This window comes from Haliotis rufescens, unplaced genomic scaffold (assembly GCF_023055435.1).
Source record: "Haliotis rufescens isolate VD_foot unplaced genomic scaffold, xgHalRufe1.0.p SCAF_1, whole genome shotgun sequence".
Lineage (NCBI taxonomy): Eukaryota > Metazoa > Mollusca > Gastropoda > Lepetellida > Haliotidae > Haliotis > Haliotis rufescens.
Genome location: NW_025963779.1, coordinates 65,973,717 through 65,994,944, shown reverse-complemented (window position 1 = coordinate 65,994,944; position 21,228 = coordinate 65,973,717). Strand labels below are relative to the sequence as shown.

Genomic DNA, 21,228 nt, shown 5'->3' with positions numbered 1-21,228 from the left:
CAAGCATAGTCGCTTCTAGCGACACGCATGGGTTCCTGAAGACCTATTCTACCCCGGATCTTCACGGGTAAAAGCCAGTAGGACGGGGATAAGGAGGAGTTATGTGTTTGGAGCAGACGCGTAGGCGCCAACCGCCATAGGATCTAGCGGTGGAGATGGAGTAGACCAAAACACAGCAGGATTGAGTCTGTATCAATTCGCACAATATTATGCATACATGTAATACCAACTTGGCCACGACAGTGAAACCTACCATCACACAAACAAATCCAGCCATGCTTGCTAACAGCACGCTCACAAACGGGGACACGCATATCTTTGTAGACAATGAGACGGCGACGCGGGATAGGTTTTTAAGCAATCAAGGACGACTAGACATTGGCACGCGAACGCTCGCAAACAAACAGGGAAGGGTCAACAAGCACTGATAACATGCATAATATGCATCCGCCCCAAGCAACACCACTCAATCCATTCGCATCTAGGAATTGAAATGATTCAACCAAGGTTGGCATACCCGCAAAAAATACACTCTGTCTACAGCTTAAACAACGGATCATACGTTTCCCAGCAACTATGGAGCAAAATAAACAACAGCGAATACATTGAGCTCAATCAACTCCTATCGGCCCAAAATCAGGCACCTCAAGAGATATCGGCGTTCACAATGGCGCTCAACGCCACTGGTCAGATAATGCTTAATTGGTTGGTTGGTTTGTTGTTTAACGCCGCACTCAGCAATATTCCAGCTATATGACGGCGGTCTGTAAATAATCTAGTCTGGACCAGGCAAAACCACGCAATTGGGATCGATGACATGCATCAACCAAGTCAGCGAGCCTGACCACCGGATCCCGTTAGTCGCCTTTTACGACAAGCATAGTCGCCTTTTACGGCAAGCATGGGTTGCTGAAGATCTATTCTACCCCGGATCTTCACATATAATGTTTAAAGCCAAACAACAACAAACGCGTCCATCAGGCATTGACGATGGACGTCCCCGTTTAACATCTTCATGAGCGTACATAGAAAATACCCAGAGAAGATATAGGACCTGCTTGGTTGGTGGGTGGGGGCTGCTATTCGGTTCGGTGGAGATTCACGGTTACAAAGAATGCAACGCGACCCGTCTCGCTCCTGGTGGGCGATAGATGGCTATTTATGGTTACAGTATATGCTTCCAAATCAAAAATCAACGCACGTACGCGTAACAAACACCACCACAATAACAATGTCAACACGGGTAGTGCAACTGCCGGTACTGTCCCAAAGTTTTGCTTGGATTTTAACAAATTGTTCCAACCCCCAGCACTCAAACAAAACCCAACGCAAACAATACCAACTCAAGGCCTAGCACCTAGCTCGTTAGTCACACTATTGTCCACGCAGCAAGCTTTTTATCAAACGTTTTTTCTACAGTATATGGGTCCACCTGGTCCTTGAAGGCCCACCGACATCTAAAGATTATGGCAACATTGTTACAAAATGAAATTGATCCAGGTAGAATATAGGTCCATTTACAGCACCACCATTTCACGATATAATAGTTTCTCCAATTGGACTCGTTGCGAAAAAGTCAATAAACCAAAACAGTGAACAAGTTCAGCAAAAGTTCAGACTTATTCACCATCGGTCGTACCTCGAGGGGGAGTCTGTAAACGACTACATGTCACACGATGTGTCAACAGCCAAGCGAATTGGCTTTTAAGATATCACTGTGAACATTATCACGAATGACATGATTATCATTATACAATTTCCCTGGTGTGTATATAATTGAAATAAACATTATCAACATGAATTTCCATAACCGTTTCCACAGAAAGATAAATAAAACATCCATGTGGTCAAATGATATGTTAGCATCGTTACATGTCCACACCATGATGCATAATTAATTTTAGCTCCCACATCTCAAGATAACAGTGACATTTGCAAGTAGATCTTTGTCTAAAGCTAAAAGAAGATACCCTGTGACAAGAAAAGAACTCTTAGCAGTGGTTTACATGACACAACACTTTAGACATTATCTGATGGGGCAAACATTCTTACTCACAACTGACCATGGAAGTTTAAAATGACTTTACAAGAGCCAGTGGCACAGGTGGCCCGCTGGTTGGAAATCCTCTCTGAGTATGAGTTTACCATACAACACAGTCCATGAGTCAAGCATGTGGATTCTGATGCTGTGTCAAAACTACCATCTGACACCATTGCAGATGTTATGTATTTTCCAATTAAGAATTGACCTTCACTTTGTGTTTGAGTTCATTGGAGTATGAACCTTCCTAGAGTAAGGGCCAAACTGTACAAACGTCGGAACCTGCGACGACGTTCATACACTGTTTGGCCCCCACTCTATGAAGGTTCATACTCCAATGAACTCACACAAAGTGAATGTCAATTCTTATAATTTTTTCATCACAATTTCTTACCTCAAAGGATGTAGGCCAAGATCTAAACACAATTTCATTTAGTACGTGTGACTTCATGTTTACACTGACAGCCATACAACAACCAGCTATATCGCGGAGTAAAATAGTTCCTCAAAAAGAGAGGTGACATGGGCGTATGGATGCACAACTTGCTCTCCAGAAACATCTTAAGCAGCACATGTGTTCAAATCGTATCCTTATTAGATGAGAAAGGTCTGTAAAGAACTGCCTCAGTAAGTCAGTCACAATGACAGCGCTTCGTAATACATTTACATCAAGTACAAGACGTCAAAATGGCCGACACGATAAACGTGACGGGAGAGAATTTCCGGAGTTGTTAATGAACGTGTGGCGGTTACATGTGTACGTCATCATTGATCAACTGGCCGATCATTGAAAGGTGAATAAAGATGCGTCAAACAGACACTAAGGTAAATTCATAGATTGCTGGAGACGGTCAATGTCAGCCTAGGCACGGATCGAGTCGACACTACGATAGTTTAGATGTGCATTTCATCGTTTGGTCATTAGGATAGGCCGCAGCGAGGATATTCGTGAACAATCATGCAGTCACGCGCTCTGACATTTCTCAATGTATACTGAAACGCTGAGACCAAGAATAAAGGTTCTAAATGATCAGAAAGAACGCTTATGTGTGTTATCGTGCTAGGGAATTCCCAGGGGCTTCCCCAGGAATGTGGAAGTAGTTCGTCAGTGTTTACGTCATTTCAAGAACACAGTCTCGTGAAAAACGTATGAACGTCAAATTGTGTCGTTCATACACTTATGAACGTCAATTTCGCGGTCAGGTGACCGACCTCTCGTCCAATGGAAAAGCCGTATATCGTGTAAACTTCAAATTAAAAAAATATTCTATTTTACACTGTTTATTCCATGTTTACCCCTTGTTTCCTGTCCCAATGTGCTACAATAGCTTTTATCAATTACCATCACAATTAAGTCTCCTAGTTTTGCGACTAACTTGTTTTTGGAAGTACTCATTTTCTTCCGAACGTTGCTACGTTGCGTACAAATTTGACGCATCAGTGATAAAATGATGTCCGATGCAATTCCCTATTTTGACTGGTACCATATGTTCACATGTTTTTCAGATGAACAGTTAACTTGCCTTTGCATGTGTTTGTATAACCTTTCTGGTCAAATAATGGTAATATAATATTACAGAAAACTGTTTCATCTGTGCTACAGAGCTACAGAGGCTACATTTGTCCGACCTACTACTTCCATTAGGTTACAAAATCATTGTCATTTTCCGACTCGCGAACACCTGGTATCATTTCTATTTGGTAGTGATTCATAAACACTATGATATAGTCGGAATCGTACAATCGACTCTGCTTTATGGCCATGGAAAGGGTTTTGTCGCTTTATTTCAGACGATAGCGTGATTATAGCCCCTGCTATCAGGGCTAGATGACACAATCTATGACACTGCATTTTGGCAGGCAACCCGTTGTCGAAAGTGAGAGCCAGCTGTGAGGCCACCAGCATTCAACTACTTATCATAAGTGGCGGGTTGTAAGGCTTGGCGACGTGGTGGATTTCCTGTCATCGTAGCTTGACTGCGTGGTACATATCTATTTTCAACGTCAGGTTTGTCTGGTCTCAACATGCTCACTTTCCGGCCGCTTTGATACACCTTAAATATTGCTTTGTGCAGCGTTTCACTGTCTGTGTGAAAAGTCACACTATGACGGGAGCTAGTCCCACTTGCAAAATGAAGTTCAAGGTCGTAATGATATGACGAGCAGCTTATCTTTTCTTTCCGTCCAGTTGGACAATGTTCGCTTTACAAAGTAGCTACGTGCCCATGAAATCCTATACCAGCATGCACAGTGTTATCAATGTTAAACAGTTTATGAAACGGATCAAAGTCCACGCATTACCACATATAAGAGGGACGAACTAATTTCGTTCTATTCATTCCCGCCAGCACTTTTGACTTTCACAACCAGGAAGTATGGCGATTAAAGACATTTTTTTCAGGTGGATCTCCTTCGGGCTGGGATGTTTTTATTCAACATTCGTTTTCTTCGCTTTATTTGCATTGTTTGTGAGACACCCTATCGCATTTTTCTCACGAAAAAAACGAGATGTGATGCCATCAGTTCTAAACGACCCGGACTTGGGGACGCATGGCTATGTCCACTTGGAGGTAAGTAAAAAAACATATCATTCGTCAAAGCAGGACATTTGATGTTTTCTTTGCAAATAATTTGTGCTCATAATATTAACTATGCAGACGTTCCAGATTTCGCGACATGAAATTGTACGAAGTTGAGCAATTTTGGCCACAGATAACAAGCGAGTGCAGTTAACAGACTTATCGCCATCAGGGATACATGTATTTTGTAGACTTTCGACTAAAATTGTGCTGAGTCATTTGAAAACCATTTGTTCATGTTTTGTGGGCGTTAATACGCCGTTGAGGCATAATAATAAACAATATTAATTTTATTATGTTAATGTAAGATATTATTAAGAACCTTATCATGAGTGACATGATTATAATTATTACAATTTCCCTGGTGTATGCATTATTGCAATAAATATTATCAACGTGAATGTCCCTAAACGTTCCACAGAGATCTCTGTTACCATGGTTTCATGTGCACACATTAATTCATGTTTAATTTCGGCTCTAAAATGTCAAGGGTCTCACAGACAATACATTATGCATATTCACACATTCTACCAGCTGTGGGGCGGTCGGGTAGCCTAGTGGTTAAAGCGTTCGCTCGTCACGCCGAAGACCCGGGTTCGATTCCCGACATGGGTACAATGTGTGAAGCCCATTTCTGGTGTCCCCCGCCGTGATATTGCTGGAATATTGCTTAAAGCGGCGTAAAAACATACTCACATACTCACTATCAGCTGTGATTATTTGCTTATCACTTGGCAGCTTAGAAGTATTTTTCACATATTGGTCATGTTGATCAGCTGATGACATACATAAATGATAAATTGTACAATAGACGTGACACACATACCTGCAGACTAGAGACCAAACAAAAGTCGGATATATCAATATTACTTCTAGGCTTTTACTGTTTGTTTGTTGTTTGATAAAAATCCAACTTTATGACAGTGGTCCACATCTATCTGTGCCTTGACCATACAATCCAGTGACTGATATTATGAACAATAATTCACATCGACGGTACACAGTCAACACAGCCACAGATCCTGACCACCCGATCCATTTAGTCTCCTCGTATACTTCTTTGTCAAACGTGTCAATCATTGTCGGTATATTTTGAGGCTTCAAGTCACAATAACTACCTTTGATAGACACAGCTGATTTGACAGCTGCATCACTCACTACAGAAGATAATATTTATCACAACGGAAGATAATATTTATATTGGAAAGTACTTCTTTCTTAAACGTGTCAGTCATTGTCGGTAAATTTTGAACTATATTATCAATACAATTTGTAGGATACTAAATGCAGAGTTACGTTTCTAACAATAAACAATGTATGCATGGCAATACATATCAGGTAGACATAATAGACATTCACTATGGAAGATACTACACGTTTTTGTGACGACTGACAGATTGAACTGTCGATTCTGTCATAGCGATTACGTCACAATGAACGATGTGGTGTCATAATCATGATAACGTGGTGTACGGTGCAGAACGAAACCTTGCAAGGTTTGCTTCATTTCAGGGTTGTCCACTCAATGTCTTCAGTAGCTATTCAACATATTTTATAATACTCATCATATGTGTGAGCAAAGTAAATCGATGTAAAAAACAATGTTTCAGTGTATCATTCGTACAAAGTGACTTTCATTTTTTCAAGATGATGATCAGTGTGTCTTTGATTCTGACCCTTGCTAATTGACAAACTGTTTAAAAAAGCTGAATTCAGTCGATGCTGATTCACTCACTCACGCTGACACCAAAGAGTTTGCGTTTAATATTTTCGTGCTAGAATGAAGATAAATACATCAAGTTCTGTGTTTTCAATACAGAGCTATGTCTTGTGATGTGTGTTACCTTAAGATTTGATGGCCCCAAATCTATAATTTGTAACCTAACCCTGAGCGGTGAGTTATATTAATATATCGAACATACAAAAATTTAATATTGTGAGGATGAAACTTTATGTAGGAGCTGATCATGCTGACACCGTTTTCAGTTATAATTCATGTTAGTCAAGTTAATTCTGTATTACATTTGTTAATAAATTTTATGAATGATATGACAAATGTTAAAGTCTTTGACAGGTGATGTGAGATGAAGTGAATTTGGGGGTTAACGTCGCTTTCAAGATTATTACACGTATAGCGCTTATATAGCGACGTGAATGCACGTGTGTTTTAACGTGTTTTGGTATGACGGAGCCGGGGACCTTCCGCACCCCATACAGACACTCTATCCATGAGACTGCAGAGGCTACCAACAGGATATATAGTCATGGTAGAAGGTAGAAGAACATGGAGACATTACACTTGTTATGGATAAAGAATAAAGAAGTTATCCATAATACGGTTTCATCTTGTTTGGATCAAATGTACGCTACTGTAGATACTGCACCATATTTACATTGCTCTACTCATTTCAGGAGGTAAAGATCCACTACGTTGCCCAGGGCGACGAGACCAAGCCCCTAATGCTGTTTGTCCATGGGTTCCCAGAGTTCTGGTACTCATGGCGATACCAGCTGCGTGAGTTCAAGAAGGATTACAGGTGATTATGACAGCTTTCACCACACAGAATTACTATGTGTTTAGGGTCTTTCCAATCTAATAATGAAATGATCATGATGATATGTAACCGTTTCATCACAACTTTAAAATAATTTTGGATGCTGTCGAAACAGTTGCCAAAAATAGGCAAAAAGAGAAGAGAAGCCTGTTGAATATCTGTCAGAGTGGGTTAAGTCAGTGCTTGATCTTAACATTGGTAGAATGCACAAATTGAAAAAGATTTTGAATACATCCATTCTGTCCCAGCTAGCTGTCATCAAAAGTCTGGCTGCCTGACATGAAAAGTTTGTACATGTACTTGTTGCCACTGACAAGGCCTCAAATAACATAACGATCATATGTAAGCATCACCTTATCAATTGCTTGATCAAAGAACTTGATAAATGCATAAGTGACATGCCACATAAAAGCCCAGTATGTTAACTGAGGAAGAAATTTGCCAAAAGCATGCATAAGTATTAACAACTTTGAACTTGACTCTAAAACCTGCAGAAATGCCCATTCCTCTATTATACTGGATTACAAAGCTTCATAAAAAATAAGATAGATATATGCCGGTCAAGCAAATGTACCACCAACTCCCAGTCTCAAAGAAAAACCATAATCATTGATACAATCAAGGAAGGACTTTTTTATATTCACAGAAAGTATTTGCGACAAGTGTTATTAATACCATGTGGATTCTCAAAATCTCAAAGGATTTGCTTGACTTTTTGTAATCGCAGAAAAGAACCAAGATTTATTCAGTCAAAACATTTGACCTTTCAAGTTTGTACACCACTATCCCACATGAGAGACTTAAGAGAAAACTTCATTCCTTGATCCATGGGGCTGTTGTTACAAAATAGATACAGTTTCATATCTCTCAATTTGTCCACAATGAAAGCAAATGCCATCTTAAGTTTACTGAGAAAACAATATGCGAAATGCTGGACTTTGATTACATCCATGTAAGATTTGGAGGTAAGACATGTTTTTAAATGCATACTAGTATGTGTTGTGTCCGTCGTATGACAAGTCTTGAACATGTTCCAATATTTATTCAGGAATGTAACAGTCGTGCACAACATCTAAGATGGCTGACCCCGGCGAGCACATGTGTTATATCGCACGTGAAGTTCCATTCATGTGACGCACCTCGCACGTGAAGAGTTACCAAAGAGTTACCTCCCCTATACCACAACGTGCATGCATAGCATATATACCCACAATATGAATCGGAATTTCAACTCAGATTGGCAAAGTCAAAACAAGGGAATTCGGTCAACATGTTTAACTATAGCTTTAGGTATATCGATGATCTAATATCGTTTAATAACCATCAGATGGCTAATTCCCTTCAACTGATTTTCACATCTGAACCGGAGACCAGTGAGACTGCATTATCCGTTTCGTATTTATATCTATGCATCAACATTCTTTCCACAAGACTGTATGACAGGAGGGATAACTTCAACTTTCCAATGGTCAGCTGTCCCTTCACGTCGAGCAATATTCCAGCCACTCCATCCTTATCACAGCTGTTGTTGTACACTCGAGCATTCTCCTTCTACCACGATTTCAAAGTGTGTCATATTACTTTTCTCAGAGGTTGTTTGATCAAGGTTACAACATCCACGGTCTCGGTAAAGCTTTCAAAAGGTTTTATGTAGACACGTGGAGAACATTTCCAAATTTGACCATCAGTGACAAAAATGATATCCGATGCAATTCCTTATTTTCACTTGCAACGTATGTTCCCGTGGGTTTTTTTTAAATGAAGAATTGACTCGACTTTGCATGTGTTTTGTATCATCACTATTTGATAGTGATTTATAAACACATGCTCATGATATAGTCGGAATCGTAGAATCGACTCTGCGTTTAGCAGAGATGTCTGATGAATATGGGTTTTGTCGCTTTTACTATAATGGATGGATAATTATTGTTATTTAGTTTTATTATTTAACATATTACATGTTGAAGGACCGGTGAAGATCTGGGGTAGAACTGGTCTTCAGGAACTCATGCGTGCCGTAAGAGAAGACTATGCTTGTCGTAAGTGGCGACTAACGGGGATCGGGTGGTCAGGCTCTCCGACTTAGATGATGCATGTCATCGTATCCAAATTGTGTTTATCTTTGTCAGCACAGTACCCTTGTTCATGGATTTCACCACAGTGGTAAACGTCATAGATCTGGTGTCCTACTGATTCCTGTGATATTTGTTTTTCCTCCTTTTTCATCACGAGTTTGAAGACCTGTGTTATTTCCCCCAGGGTTGTGGCCATTGATTTGAGAGGCTATGGTGACTCCGACAAGCCTTCCGGTATCTCCAATTACAATATTTCCAAGATGGTGGCCGATCTTAAGCAACTCATCCCTGCTCTAGGTAAAATTAAATTTACTCCCAAGGAAATTCTGGGTACGACATATTCACAAGCAACCCATGGTGGTTGTAAGTCAGATGCGACTTAATGAATTGGATGAATAGGATCGGAGACATGGTTGTGGGTATGTTAGCCTATCCTGACGGCCGGGAGTGTTGCACGTAAATATCGTGGAGATCCGGGTTAGAATAGGTCTTCAGCGACCCATGCGTGTCGTAAAAGGCGACTATGCTTGACGTAAGAGCCCATTAATTGGATCGGGTGGTCAGGCTCGCTGACTTGGTTGATGTATGTTGATGCTCATGATATCAATCATTGGATTGTCTGAACCAGTCTCGATTATGTACAGACCGGCGTCATATAGCTGGAATATTGCTGATTGCGGCGTTAAACAACAAACAAAGAAAAGCCGTCCGGGAGTGTTATCAATCACTGGATTATCGGGTCCAGAATCAGTAATGTACAGGCCGCCTTCAGATAGCTGGAATATTCCGCCTTTAAACAAGAAACAAAAATATAAATAGTGCAACCACCTTTATCATAATGTTTATGTCCCCTACCATGCATGCATGGGTCCATCGACATGACCCTGTTGTAGCTGTGTCAGTTTGGAAGCATTGAACTGAACATGGTTAAGATGGGTTTGATATTTCTCTATGTAACTTTGTAAACAAATCAATGAAATGCTGCCAGGTGCCTTACATTTTATATATAGTTAGATAGCTGATTGTGCATTTCTTTCTTTTCCTAGAGGAGTATGAAACATATGTTAAATATATTGTCTATGTCATAGAGTTCGTGGGTCTAGTGGGTAGGTACGGAATAGTGTTCGTGTGAAGCAAATACACTTTCTTCATTTTACACATACTGAGCATTAATGTTTTCCCGCTACATCAAGTATCAGCCAACTTCTGGTTGTACTCGTATAGCGACAGGTTGCTAGATTGTACCAGCTCCCGAAATCCGCCACAATCCTGACAAAATACAATGCCAGCAACACGACAAGGATCTGGACAAAGTAAAACAGACACCTCTGAAAGATCTTCAAAAGGCAGAATGGAGGAATACCTACACCAAAATGAAAACACATCATATATAGCAGAAAACAACACAGGAAACTAGGTAGGCGAAAAAAATCACGACATGAAAACTCTCATAAAAAACGCTTTAAGAATGCTACAGAACTCACACTGAAAATGGAAGAAATAAATGAGGAAATAGTGAAAATACGTATGTGACTGATGACTTAGTACAATATGCCGAGATGAACACTGAGCATATCGCATGTAACAGAAAAGAAATTGAAAATATAAGACAGGATTTTGCTGATTTCAGAAAAGAAATGGGAAATAACCTGCTTACACAAGAAATGTATTCCCCAAAACAAAACTTGCTTGTCTATGGCATCCCCGACAAAGAGCAGCCAGGTGTATCTTGTCATGAACTTTTCTCGGACATGGGGTTTACTTCCGCCTTGGATGTTGTAGACATTCACCGGCTGTCACGCCACACTACAGATGAGCGTTAAAAAACTCTCCTTAATCTGTACATATCTTAATTTGTACATATGGCTGATAATCAGGATGTGTGGCAAGGTAGTTTCTCAAACTCGGCAATGTTAAGGGAAAGAAAGGTATCGACCGTACTGATCTACCTGTTCTTCTGAAAAGGTACAGTGGCAAAGGCCTACATTTTCTGCACAGAACATAAAGTACAGACCATAATCTCCTAGAAAGGCATCGATGTGATTCCTGGGTACAGAAGGAACATTACCTCTTCGTGGAAAGCCATTGGGCTTCAAGATGATATCATCTGTGACCTGAACGTGATGTCAGTGTCAGCTAAAGATCCACATCACGTTCAGGTCACAGATGATATATCTTTGATGAAGTTCATTCATAAATTTGTTTTACACATATATGGATCCAACGTTGGATCTTCTTCGGATCACGGTATGATAGGATAAGAAATGAGACCACGTGAAGCTTGCCGATAAGCACGTTGATTTGTTTATCAACGTTTGACAAGGTGACTGCGTGAACTCTTAACCGGATGTTTTCGTTTCCAAGGCCAAGGACACATCACACGTGTTTTCTCTCAGTGTTCATTCACGAGCGATAAAATGTTTTACTGACTTTCAATGCATGTAGCAAGACACTTTTAAAAAGACACTAAGATAATAATGCCCTGTAAATATATTAGTCCTTGCTATATAAAACATTGATTTTTATCAGTGTGCAAGTGATTCATTTAATCGAAAATACTTGTGTTTGATACCTGACGTTGAGCAGTCACTGACATTGTATTAATACCGTTGTCTACTTATACTTGGGCGGTTTTAGGTATGGATTCGGTATGAAACCGAAGGAAGCATTTATTTTTCATACTTCGTCATGTTTATGTTCATATTTAATACTTTTTTCCATCCAAACCTGACGTGTGCAAATATATACAACATAAACAAAATTATACCTATTTTATAATGGCAAAATATGTAATTTATGACAAAGTACACAGAGGGAAAATTTAACATATTATCATTAAATTGTAGAGGCTTACATAACACTTTTAAAAAGAAACAAGTATTTAGTTTTTTTGAGAAATGAAAAAAGCCCAGATAATTAAACAACAATGGGGTTATAAAGACTGTTAAATTTGTTCTTCAAAAAGCCAATGCAAAGGGTACATCGTTTTAATTTAATAACAATTTTGCATTCATGGTTATGCATTCAATTCTAGATAAAGATGAAGGTAACTTTGTGGCATTAGATTTAGTATTGATGAAGTAACTGTAGAATAACCACAAGAAAGAATCATTTCATGTGGTGATTGGAACCTCATACTTGATGACGACAAGGACACTTGGAATTATAAACGGATTCATCATCCCAAAGCAAGGAAGGTACTTCTGGAAACAATTGATAGTTGAGATCTTAAAGACCCATGACGAGGATTATATACGCCTTCAAAAAGATTCACCTGCCGACAGCCAACACCAAGCACGTTTGGATTATGTTTCAGTCTCACACAATGTTTAACACTCAGTTGAAGAATGCGATATAATCCTATAACCCTCAGTATACATTCTGATCATTCTAGTACTTCTCTTTCTCTTTCACTTTCAGATATACAAAAGGGAAAGGGCTTTTATAAACTGATTTTGAAAAAGCATTTGATTCTGTGGAAAGGAATTTTATGCAAAAAGTATTTACATTTTTAATTTTTTGAAAATATCGAATCATGTGTTTTTGGTAAATGAATATGCTAGTCCCATTTTAATGTTATGAGGGGTTGTCGCCAGGGAGGGGGGTCCAATATCCCCATATATCTATATTCTTTGTGCAGAAATCTTAGCAAAAATGATAAGAAATAATAAAAAAAATCAAAGGTATGCTGATGGGTACTATTAAATATCTGCTGACGAATAACAATTCAATCACTACATTAATTATGGTAACAAAATCGATGCTTTATACATTTAATAGAAAAGGCAAAACCAATTGTACTACTTATTCTAAAAGAAATATTTAGATATTATGAGATTACAAAATGTATTGCATATTTTTATTGTATTTATGCAAGTTTCGATGCCTTCTGGTTCTTTACATTAATTATTTAGAAACCCTGTATTAACTATGATATTTCATCTGTCTATGCAGCAAACATGTATTTTGTTATAATTTTGTATTTTGGCATTGAATAAACCACATCTCACTATAATAATTATGCCGAATGTAATAACTAGTCCATGCACACTCTATGTGTGAAAATGAAATGTGAAATATGATAGGAAACATAATAAAATAAAAATTTAAACCAAAAAACAAAACAAAAACAACAAAAACAAAACAAAAATCAGGTTAGACAATAAGAAAATACTCACAATTTATATATTCTTCAATAAAGGTATCATGCAGTATAAATGTATGCACCAAGTATAAGAACAAAGATACGTGTTGACGACAAACATCCTTCGCAGGAACGATTATGTCTGTAAAACATAACATCAAAACACATCATATATTGTGCACGTGCCTCACACAGTAGCACCCCACAAGTGCGTAGGGCGTGAATTTGACACTTTAAAGGAATGTCGATTAATCTCTGTGGACCATTATTTCTGTCAATCTTATTCTCTCTGCCTCTCATACAGTTGTGACTTGCGTGATTTCACTCATTGTTTTGTATGAACTAGCGATGCGGCGTCTATAGGCTATTAACATGCTGGAAAATGGCAGAGGTCAGGGTGTGGTGGCCAAAACGTTCAATGTTTCACAGTCTGCGATTAGCAGACTATGAAGCAGGTACCAACAAACCCAAAATGGTGACGATCGACTCCGTTCTGGGCGTCCCAGGTCAACGATCAGAGTACAGGATTGATTCATCCGAAACCAGCCTCTACGAAATCGAGCTCAAACGGTGAATCAACTTGCTTCAAACTTTCATCAGGCTACAGAAGTACGAGTTACCTGCTCGATGGCCACGTGTTGTGCTTCCCCTATGAAATCGCCATAGTGCCAACAGACGTCAATGTTTTACACATCGAAACTGGCCACGTGTCATGTTTTTAAGTGAGTGAGTGAGTATGGTTTTACGCCGCTTTTAGCAATATTCCAGCAATATCACGGCGGGGGACACCAGAAATGGGCTTCACACATTGTACCCATGTCGGGAATCGAACCCGGGTCTTCGGCGTGTCGAGGTAACGCTTTAACCACTAGGCTACCCGACCACCCCTGTTTTTAAGTGAGTCCCTAGAGACTTTGCACTTCCTTGATGGGCATGATCGTGTCTATCGACGTCGAAATGAACGTCAAGCCAATGTTAATCTGAGACCTTATCACAGATTTGGCGGTCGAAGGGTTATTATGGGGTTATGGGTGGCATTATTATGACTGAGCGAACCCCACTCCATATTGTGTAAGAAAGGGTCACTGGACAGTACTATTGGGACAACATGCTGACACCCTTTGGTGTCCAATTTGCAAGGCGTGTGGGTCGACATTTAGTCTTTCAGGACAACAACGCCCGTGCTCACCCTGCACGAATCGTCAATGCTCACCTCCAGCAGCACAACATCCATAGAATGCCATGGCCAGCAATTCCCCCATTGAACACGTCTGGGACATGATACGGAAACGAGTGCGTGAACGTCAGGCCGCCGGCCCCGTTGTCTAAACTTGGCCAGGCGCTGAAAGATGAGTGGGACAGACTCTTTCCTATCGCCACTGGGAGACACATATGTAATATGCCTCGTCGTGTGAATTAATTTTTGACAAATCGTGGCATTACGCAACACTGATCCAAAAACGTCAACTTTGAAATTTCCTATCTTAACACTATCATCCCTCAAGATCCTTCAAGATCATAACATAGCGGCAATAACACCCTCTGGCATACTTCACTACTGGTTGTAATGTGTTCTCAATTCGTTCTTTAATATCATACAACTAATACAAGAAACTAATTTTGAAAGTTATGTCCGTGTATCGGTATAGATTTGCGAAATGAAATATAATTAAGTGTGATAACCATGATAAATATTCAGATACACAAAAGATTTATTTTGATGTATTTCTTGTGTACAGTACATCTGATCTGCTTCTGTCCTCTAGGTTACAAATCATGTGTGCTGGTAGCCCATGACTGGGGTGGCGCCATTGCCTGGACATTCACTGCCATGCACCCTGAACTGGTCGACAAACTGATTATGATGAACTGTCCCCCTCTAGACGCCTTTAGGAGCTACATGGAGAAGAGTTTGGCACAGTTCAAGAAATCTTGGTAACAAAAATATAGTCTATTCTCCATTTGCTAATCACGCTTAAGGTACACGATACACGAATATGCATCTTTTACCTACTAATTGTAGCCATGGTAACTGTTGTCCAACGTGACCAAAGAGGATGCTTCCTAAAGCATGATTAGCCCCAAAGGTCATTGCAAGCTTAAGAGAGAACGTTTTTTTAGGTCTTTGAAAAGTTGATATTTGTTATGCACTGGAACAATGGGATACGATTTGGAACATATTTGAGTCTCTCTTGAGCATGTTGAGATAAGGTCAAGTTTTACGTTATTTTGAAACTTCTGGGATTTTTGTTGCTGAACGTTTGTTTAGTGTAATTCTTGAAAATAATGCGTCACCAAACAATAGTGTGTCGACCCTTAGCCTAAAATTGTCGTCATGGAATTATTGCAAGTGATGTTATATATACTCTGCAAAAAATGAAACTTAAAAGTAAAGAAAACTTAATATCTGATAGTGTTGCCGACATCCATACAAAGTTAATACCACAATTGAGACCGCCTCCGTGGTCTAGTGGTAGAGCGTCCGCCCGGAGAGCGAAAGGTCCGGGGTTCGATCCCCGACCGCGTCATACCAAAAGACGTTAAAAGATGTTACTTGTTGTTACCCTGTCTGGCGCTCGGCATTAAGGGGCTAAAACAAGGACTGGTCGGCTCGGAGTCAGTATACTGTGTCTGAGTGGGGTATTCATGTTAAACTGCAGCAAGTGAACAACGAAAACATGTCACGACTGACGGAAGCCAAACGCAACAACGCCGTCGGCCAACTGCAATCAGTAGCATCATCTTCAGTTGTATCCAGCCTTCTCACATAGCACAAAGCACCATTTCAAGACCGTGGAACCGCTATCAGACACAGTGGAAACACGGGACCTTCCCAGATACGGTCGACTACGTATCACTACGAGACCACAGGGCAGATACATAAGGCTACGGAGAGGTGAGGTGAAATTGGGTTTAACGTCGCGTTCAAGATTATTGCGCTTATATAGCGACGTGCATGCACGTGTATGTGTGTGTGTGTGTGGCTGCTTGTACTAGTCCCGACTGATGCCGATTTTATAGTGCTAGCACACTGAGATATCATGCCGCAGTTTAACATGGATACCCCACTCAGACACAGTATACTGACTTCGAGCCGACCAGTCCTTGTTTTAGCCCTTTAATGCCGAGCGCCAGACAGGGTAACAACAAGTACCATCTTTAAACGTCTTTTGGTATGACGCGGCCGGGGATCGAACCCCGGACCTTTCGCTCTCCGGGCGGACGCTCTACCACTAGACCATGGAGGCGGTCCCATAAGGCTACGTCACTTGCGTAAAAGAACCACCACGGCCACCTCTACAAGTACGACAATACCAGGTATTCGCGCCGGTGATGGTATTGTCATGATGTGATGATGCGGGAAGCCATCTCTTACAATGGTAGAACAGGCTTGGTGCTGGGGATTTTAACGGCACAACGTTACACGCATGAGATTATTCGGCCACACGTCCTTCCCATATGCAACAAGCGAACTTCATGTTGCATGATCAGATGTTAATCTAGATCAGATAAGTTTTGCAAATATTTTCCCTACAACTTCCAGTAATGTGATAGGTCTATAGTTTCCTGGATCATTGGATCGTCCTTTCTTATAAATAGTCAAGATAACACCATATGTCCACTGGTCGGGATAAATTCCCGTCCGCAAGACAACATTATATAATGTTAATAACATTTCGATACAGGGTTGGGGTATATTATTTAAAAATTCGATTGGCAAACCACAATATCCAGGTGATTTTCCAGATTTCATATCATGGATGGCTCCCAAGAGTTCAGATTCAGTTAAATCAGTACCATAAATGAATATTTGTCAACCGAATTATTAATAAGTTAATCGGATAATGAATTTACAAAGTCGTCGATAGTTGTATGGAAATCAATATAGTCATCAATATCACCCATGCCTCCAAATAGAGTCTCAAAGTGACATATCCGGTCCTTGGGTGTGATTGAGTTCGTTTTTATGGTCTGTTGTACCCGAAAGCATGGAACAGAACTGTTCATTGTCGTGTTCACAGAAGGCTACTTTAAATTTATCAACAAACATAATAAATCCACCATCCATTTTCTCCATACATAGGTCTTTATTATAATTTCGAACTGATGTGTATTTCTGTCTTACATGGCATATTTTTATATAAAATTTATATATATATACGATCACTGAATAAACGAAAGTTCCCACGGACAAATCCGCATACTGATGACAGTGGACACACCATTTTGTAAAAGTTGATCACCGGTAAATTCGAGGCCACTTAATTAACGCCCGCAAGGGAGACACATTAATTTCATGATTAAAGGTATATGATCCTATCTCAATAAAACTGTCAAAGAAGACTTTTCCAGATTGAACATGGACACACTGGCAGTCATATTGAAAATCATTTGTTTGTCCAATACTAGTATACAGGGATTTCTTCATGTATCGTTATGAATTTGTGTATGCAGTAATGTGGTAAAGGAAAATAATAATAGGTATATTTTGAGGAGGAGTGTGATTTTGTAAATATTTGACTTTCTTGTTCTGTATCAGGTACGTGTTCTTCTTCCAAGTTCCATTTCTTCCTGAGTGGTCACTGAGACTGAATGACATGTGGGCTCTAGAAGGAATCTTGACGGGGCGTCAGTATGGGGTCACCACAGAGATAGACGAGATTGAGGCCTACAAATATGCTTTCTCCAGACCAGGTAACTGCAGTGGTTACAAATATGATAATAGTTATAGGAGTACAACTATGATAATAGTAATCGAGTACCACTATTTGAATTGTGTTGTGACAGTTAGAGGAGGACTTTGACCTACCCACGCTGTAGGTTTCACTACATTAGTGTGCATGTCAAGGGTGTGCATGTCCTGGGTTCAATACATTGCTAGGGTGGTTGTGGGTGAGTAATGTCACTACAGTTATCGTTATTCTACTTGGTGTCAAGGCCCAACATGTGGTACCACATTTTGCAGTCTGACAGGTGTACATCACAATGGAATGGAATCTTCCAGAATACAGATTATATATTTTACAATTTTTTGTTACAATGTAGAAAATGAGACTTGTGCCATAAATGCCTCGATCAAATGGATTGTCATCATTTCTTAGTGAAAGGCCACCCTACCTCAAACATACCCGTGTATGTGTTTACTGAGTAGAAGCCCAGTAATGGCTCGTAAACAAGCTCTTTATCACAACACACATCTGATATGAAAATATGATTAAAGTGAGCTTGTTTATAATGATTAGAGCAGTAATTGAGGGTCATTTAGTTAACTCTTTATATTTAGTGGAGTTGTTATTGCAATATTTGCTTCTTAATGATATGGTCAGATCCTTGCACATCAAAAACCATGGCTGGCGTTCAGTGGTTGAGTATGTCACTTTTTGAACAACTGCACATGATGAGATTGCTTCAGTCATCCGACACCGTTTACATGAATGGAACTTTCAGTGCCTGCCCTGAACTATGGAGGAATTCAAGTTTCTTTATTGTATTTCTTTTAACTAATGGCAACAAATGGGTGTATCTGTGGCCTATACGATTTCAATGAAGAGGTAGGAAGGGAGTACATTGCAGTGTATTTAACCTTGTCTTTTGTTTGTTTATGCTGTCTGCTAACTTGGCCGGGGTATCTGCAAAACGGATAGTCACCATATGGGCCCTGTCCCTGGTTCAATGAATTGCTTGAGAGTTGTTAAGAGTGGAGTCACCTCTGTTGTGGCTATGAACCTGTGGTGGAGTAGATGATTATGTTGTTTTCAGTATTCAGTCGTTATATCGAGATGAATTGTCAATATTAATGTTAACAATTTATATTTAAACTTTACATGGATATACTGACATTAGACAATGGACAGTCAAAAGCTACGAGTAGTTGAGGGTACTCATGGGTCAAATGAAACATTACCTGTAACAGAATTATGGCATCAGAATTGATCCGTGAAATAGGATTGTTTGTTCTTTCAGGGGTCAGTGGCCCATATATCCTTAGGATGTTAGGTTTATACTTAGATATTGTTTTTAAAATATGAGTGCAGGCTGTAAATAATCAAGTCTGCAAAAACCAAACCAGTGATTGTAATTATGAACAACGTCTCGCACCTTCCAGTCATGATGGCACAAAATCAACCAAGGCACCTAGCCTAACCACCCGGGCCCTTTAGCCGCCTCATGCTGCAAGCACAGGTTGCTAGGTACTTATTCCACCCTTGGGATCCTCACAGGGGGATTAGTATTTTAGTATTGCCTGGAGCTGGGATTAGTCGTTTGAGATCAGTAACCTTCTTGGTCATATGGAAACCCTTAGCTTGAGGCACTGCAACTCATGCAGATTGATTTTATGTATATATGTAACGCTGTATTTTTCATGTTTACCCCTTTTTCCCTGCATCCAGGTGTTGCAACAGCTTCTATCAATTATTATCGAGCTTTAACCCGGTTCCCTCCGAGTAAAACCCCAAAGATCTCTTGTCCTGTCCTGACAATCTGGGGCTGCAAGGACGCGTTCCTGGAGAAGGCCTTGGGGGCGGCTGGTAATACTGTTGCAGATAATTACACAGTCAAATACATAGAGGAGGCCAGTCACTGGGTCATGATGGACACTCCGGACCAAGTTAACAAACACATGACCGAATTTCTTAAGTAAATATGTAAGGCTCAGATCCATGGTAAGAACACATCAGAGATTATCAATAAATTATATCATAAAGTAAATATCATAAAATTGAGATCAGTATCAAATGAGTGGTGGATTCTCAGATGTGTTGTAAATTTTGTGGAGGTCTTACCGACATTGTCAGAATCATGTTGAGTAATGAAACTAGATTTGCTTTGTTGGACTGGGACAGAACCTTAAGAAGAAAATAGATGGCATCCCTGGCCATCACATCAACTTTTCTCAACATGACGTGGCGGTATTGACTTTGACGTCATGATGTCATAACAATAAAATTGTTCATACTGCCATGCATGGGGATCTCTGGCATAGATTAAAGTCCTACCAACCACACTGTTGTGCTACTTGTTCAAAGTGACATTTATTGTTGTGATGTCAGAGTGACAAAGATAAATGCAGCATGTTGTAACTTTCCTGTTGATAACTATTAAACTAATATGGATAAACATCATATTTTTGTGTTTATTTCTTGAAGAATATATTTTGTTATCATTTTTGGAAAGTGATCAGTACAAGACTGTACTTTCTTTTTTGTTTACGGTGCAGCATTATCTTTACCTGTGTGTGTCATACTGAAGGGCCAAACATCGTAAACTGGTTAGTCCTGTGATGATTCAAAATGGTATCGGTTCACCGCTTTCAGTTGTTATGTGCCATGAAACAGGTATCATATTTTGCTGTAGGTTAGAAAGCGTCACCGGTCTGATAGTTAGGAGACTACCATTTAAGATCTATGTTGAGATTGTCGTAGGACTCTCAGTGTGGTAACTCCAAGTGCGAACAAGGACCAGACACGGACGTAGCGTCACATTAAACATGACATTATGATATCCACACATACAGGTATGATAGAAGGCCATTTCACTTCCGGCGACGAAGACGTCTGTTGAAGATGTCACAAAGACATAACATGATAATTCTAGTACAGCGGGCAGTGTTTCAAACGACCATTCTACGGGAGAAAATAAACCAACTTCTCCTGCTCGGTCGGTATCTACCCTAGACATGCACTGCCAAGTGAGTTATACCCGGACTAACCAAGGTCATGTGTCCGAACCTCATGTAGAAAACACTATAAGTTTCTTAGTATAGTTCAGTGTAGAAATATTTCCAGTAGTATAGAAACTACTTGACCATAGCCAATAAGCAGTGTAGTTATAT

The 21,228-nt window shown here is 39.9% G+C and overlaps 1 protein-coding gene across 1 annotated transcript; it reads left to right on the top strand.

Annotated features, from left to right (window-relative positions):
• Nucleotides 1–3,979: 3,979 nt before the first annotated feature.
• LOC124142372 (epoxide hydrolase 4-like) lies at nucleotides 3,980–20,515 on the top strand. The gene is made up of 6 exons (XM_046510793.2): nucleotides 3,980–4,611; nucleotides 7,033–7,157; nucleotides 9,435–9,547; nucleotides 15,161–15,329; nucleotides 17,935–18,089; nucleotides 19,787–20,515. The coding sequence occupies exons 1-6, from the start codon at nucleotides 4,417–4,419 to the stop codon at nucleotides 20,035–20,037; spliced, it is 1,008 nt and encodes a 335-aa protein (XP_046366749.2). The 5' UTR covers nucleotides 3,980–4,416; the 3' UTR covers nucleotides 20,038–20,515.
• The last annotated feature ends 713 nt before the right edge of the window (nucleotides 20,516–21,228 follow it).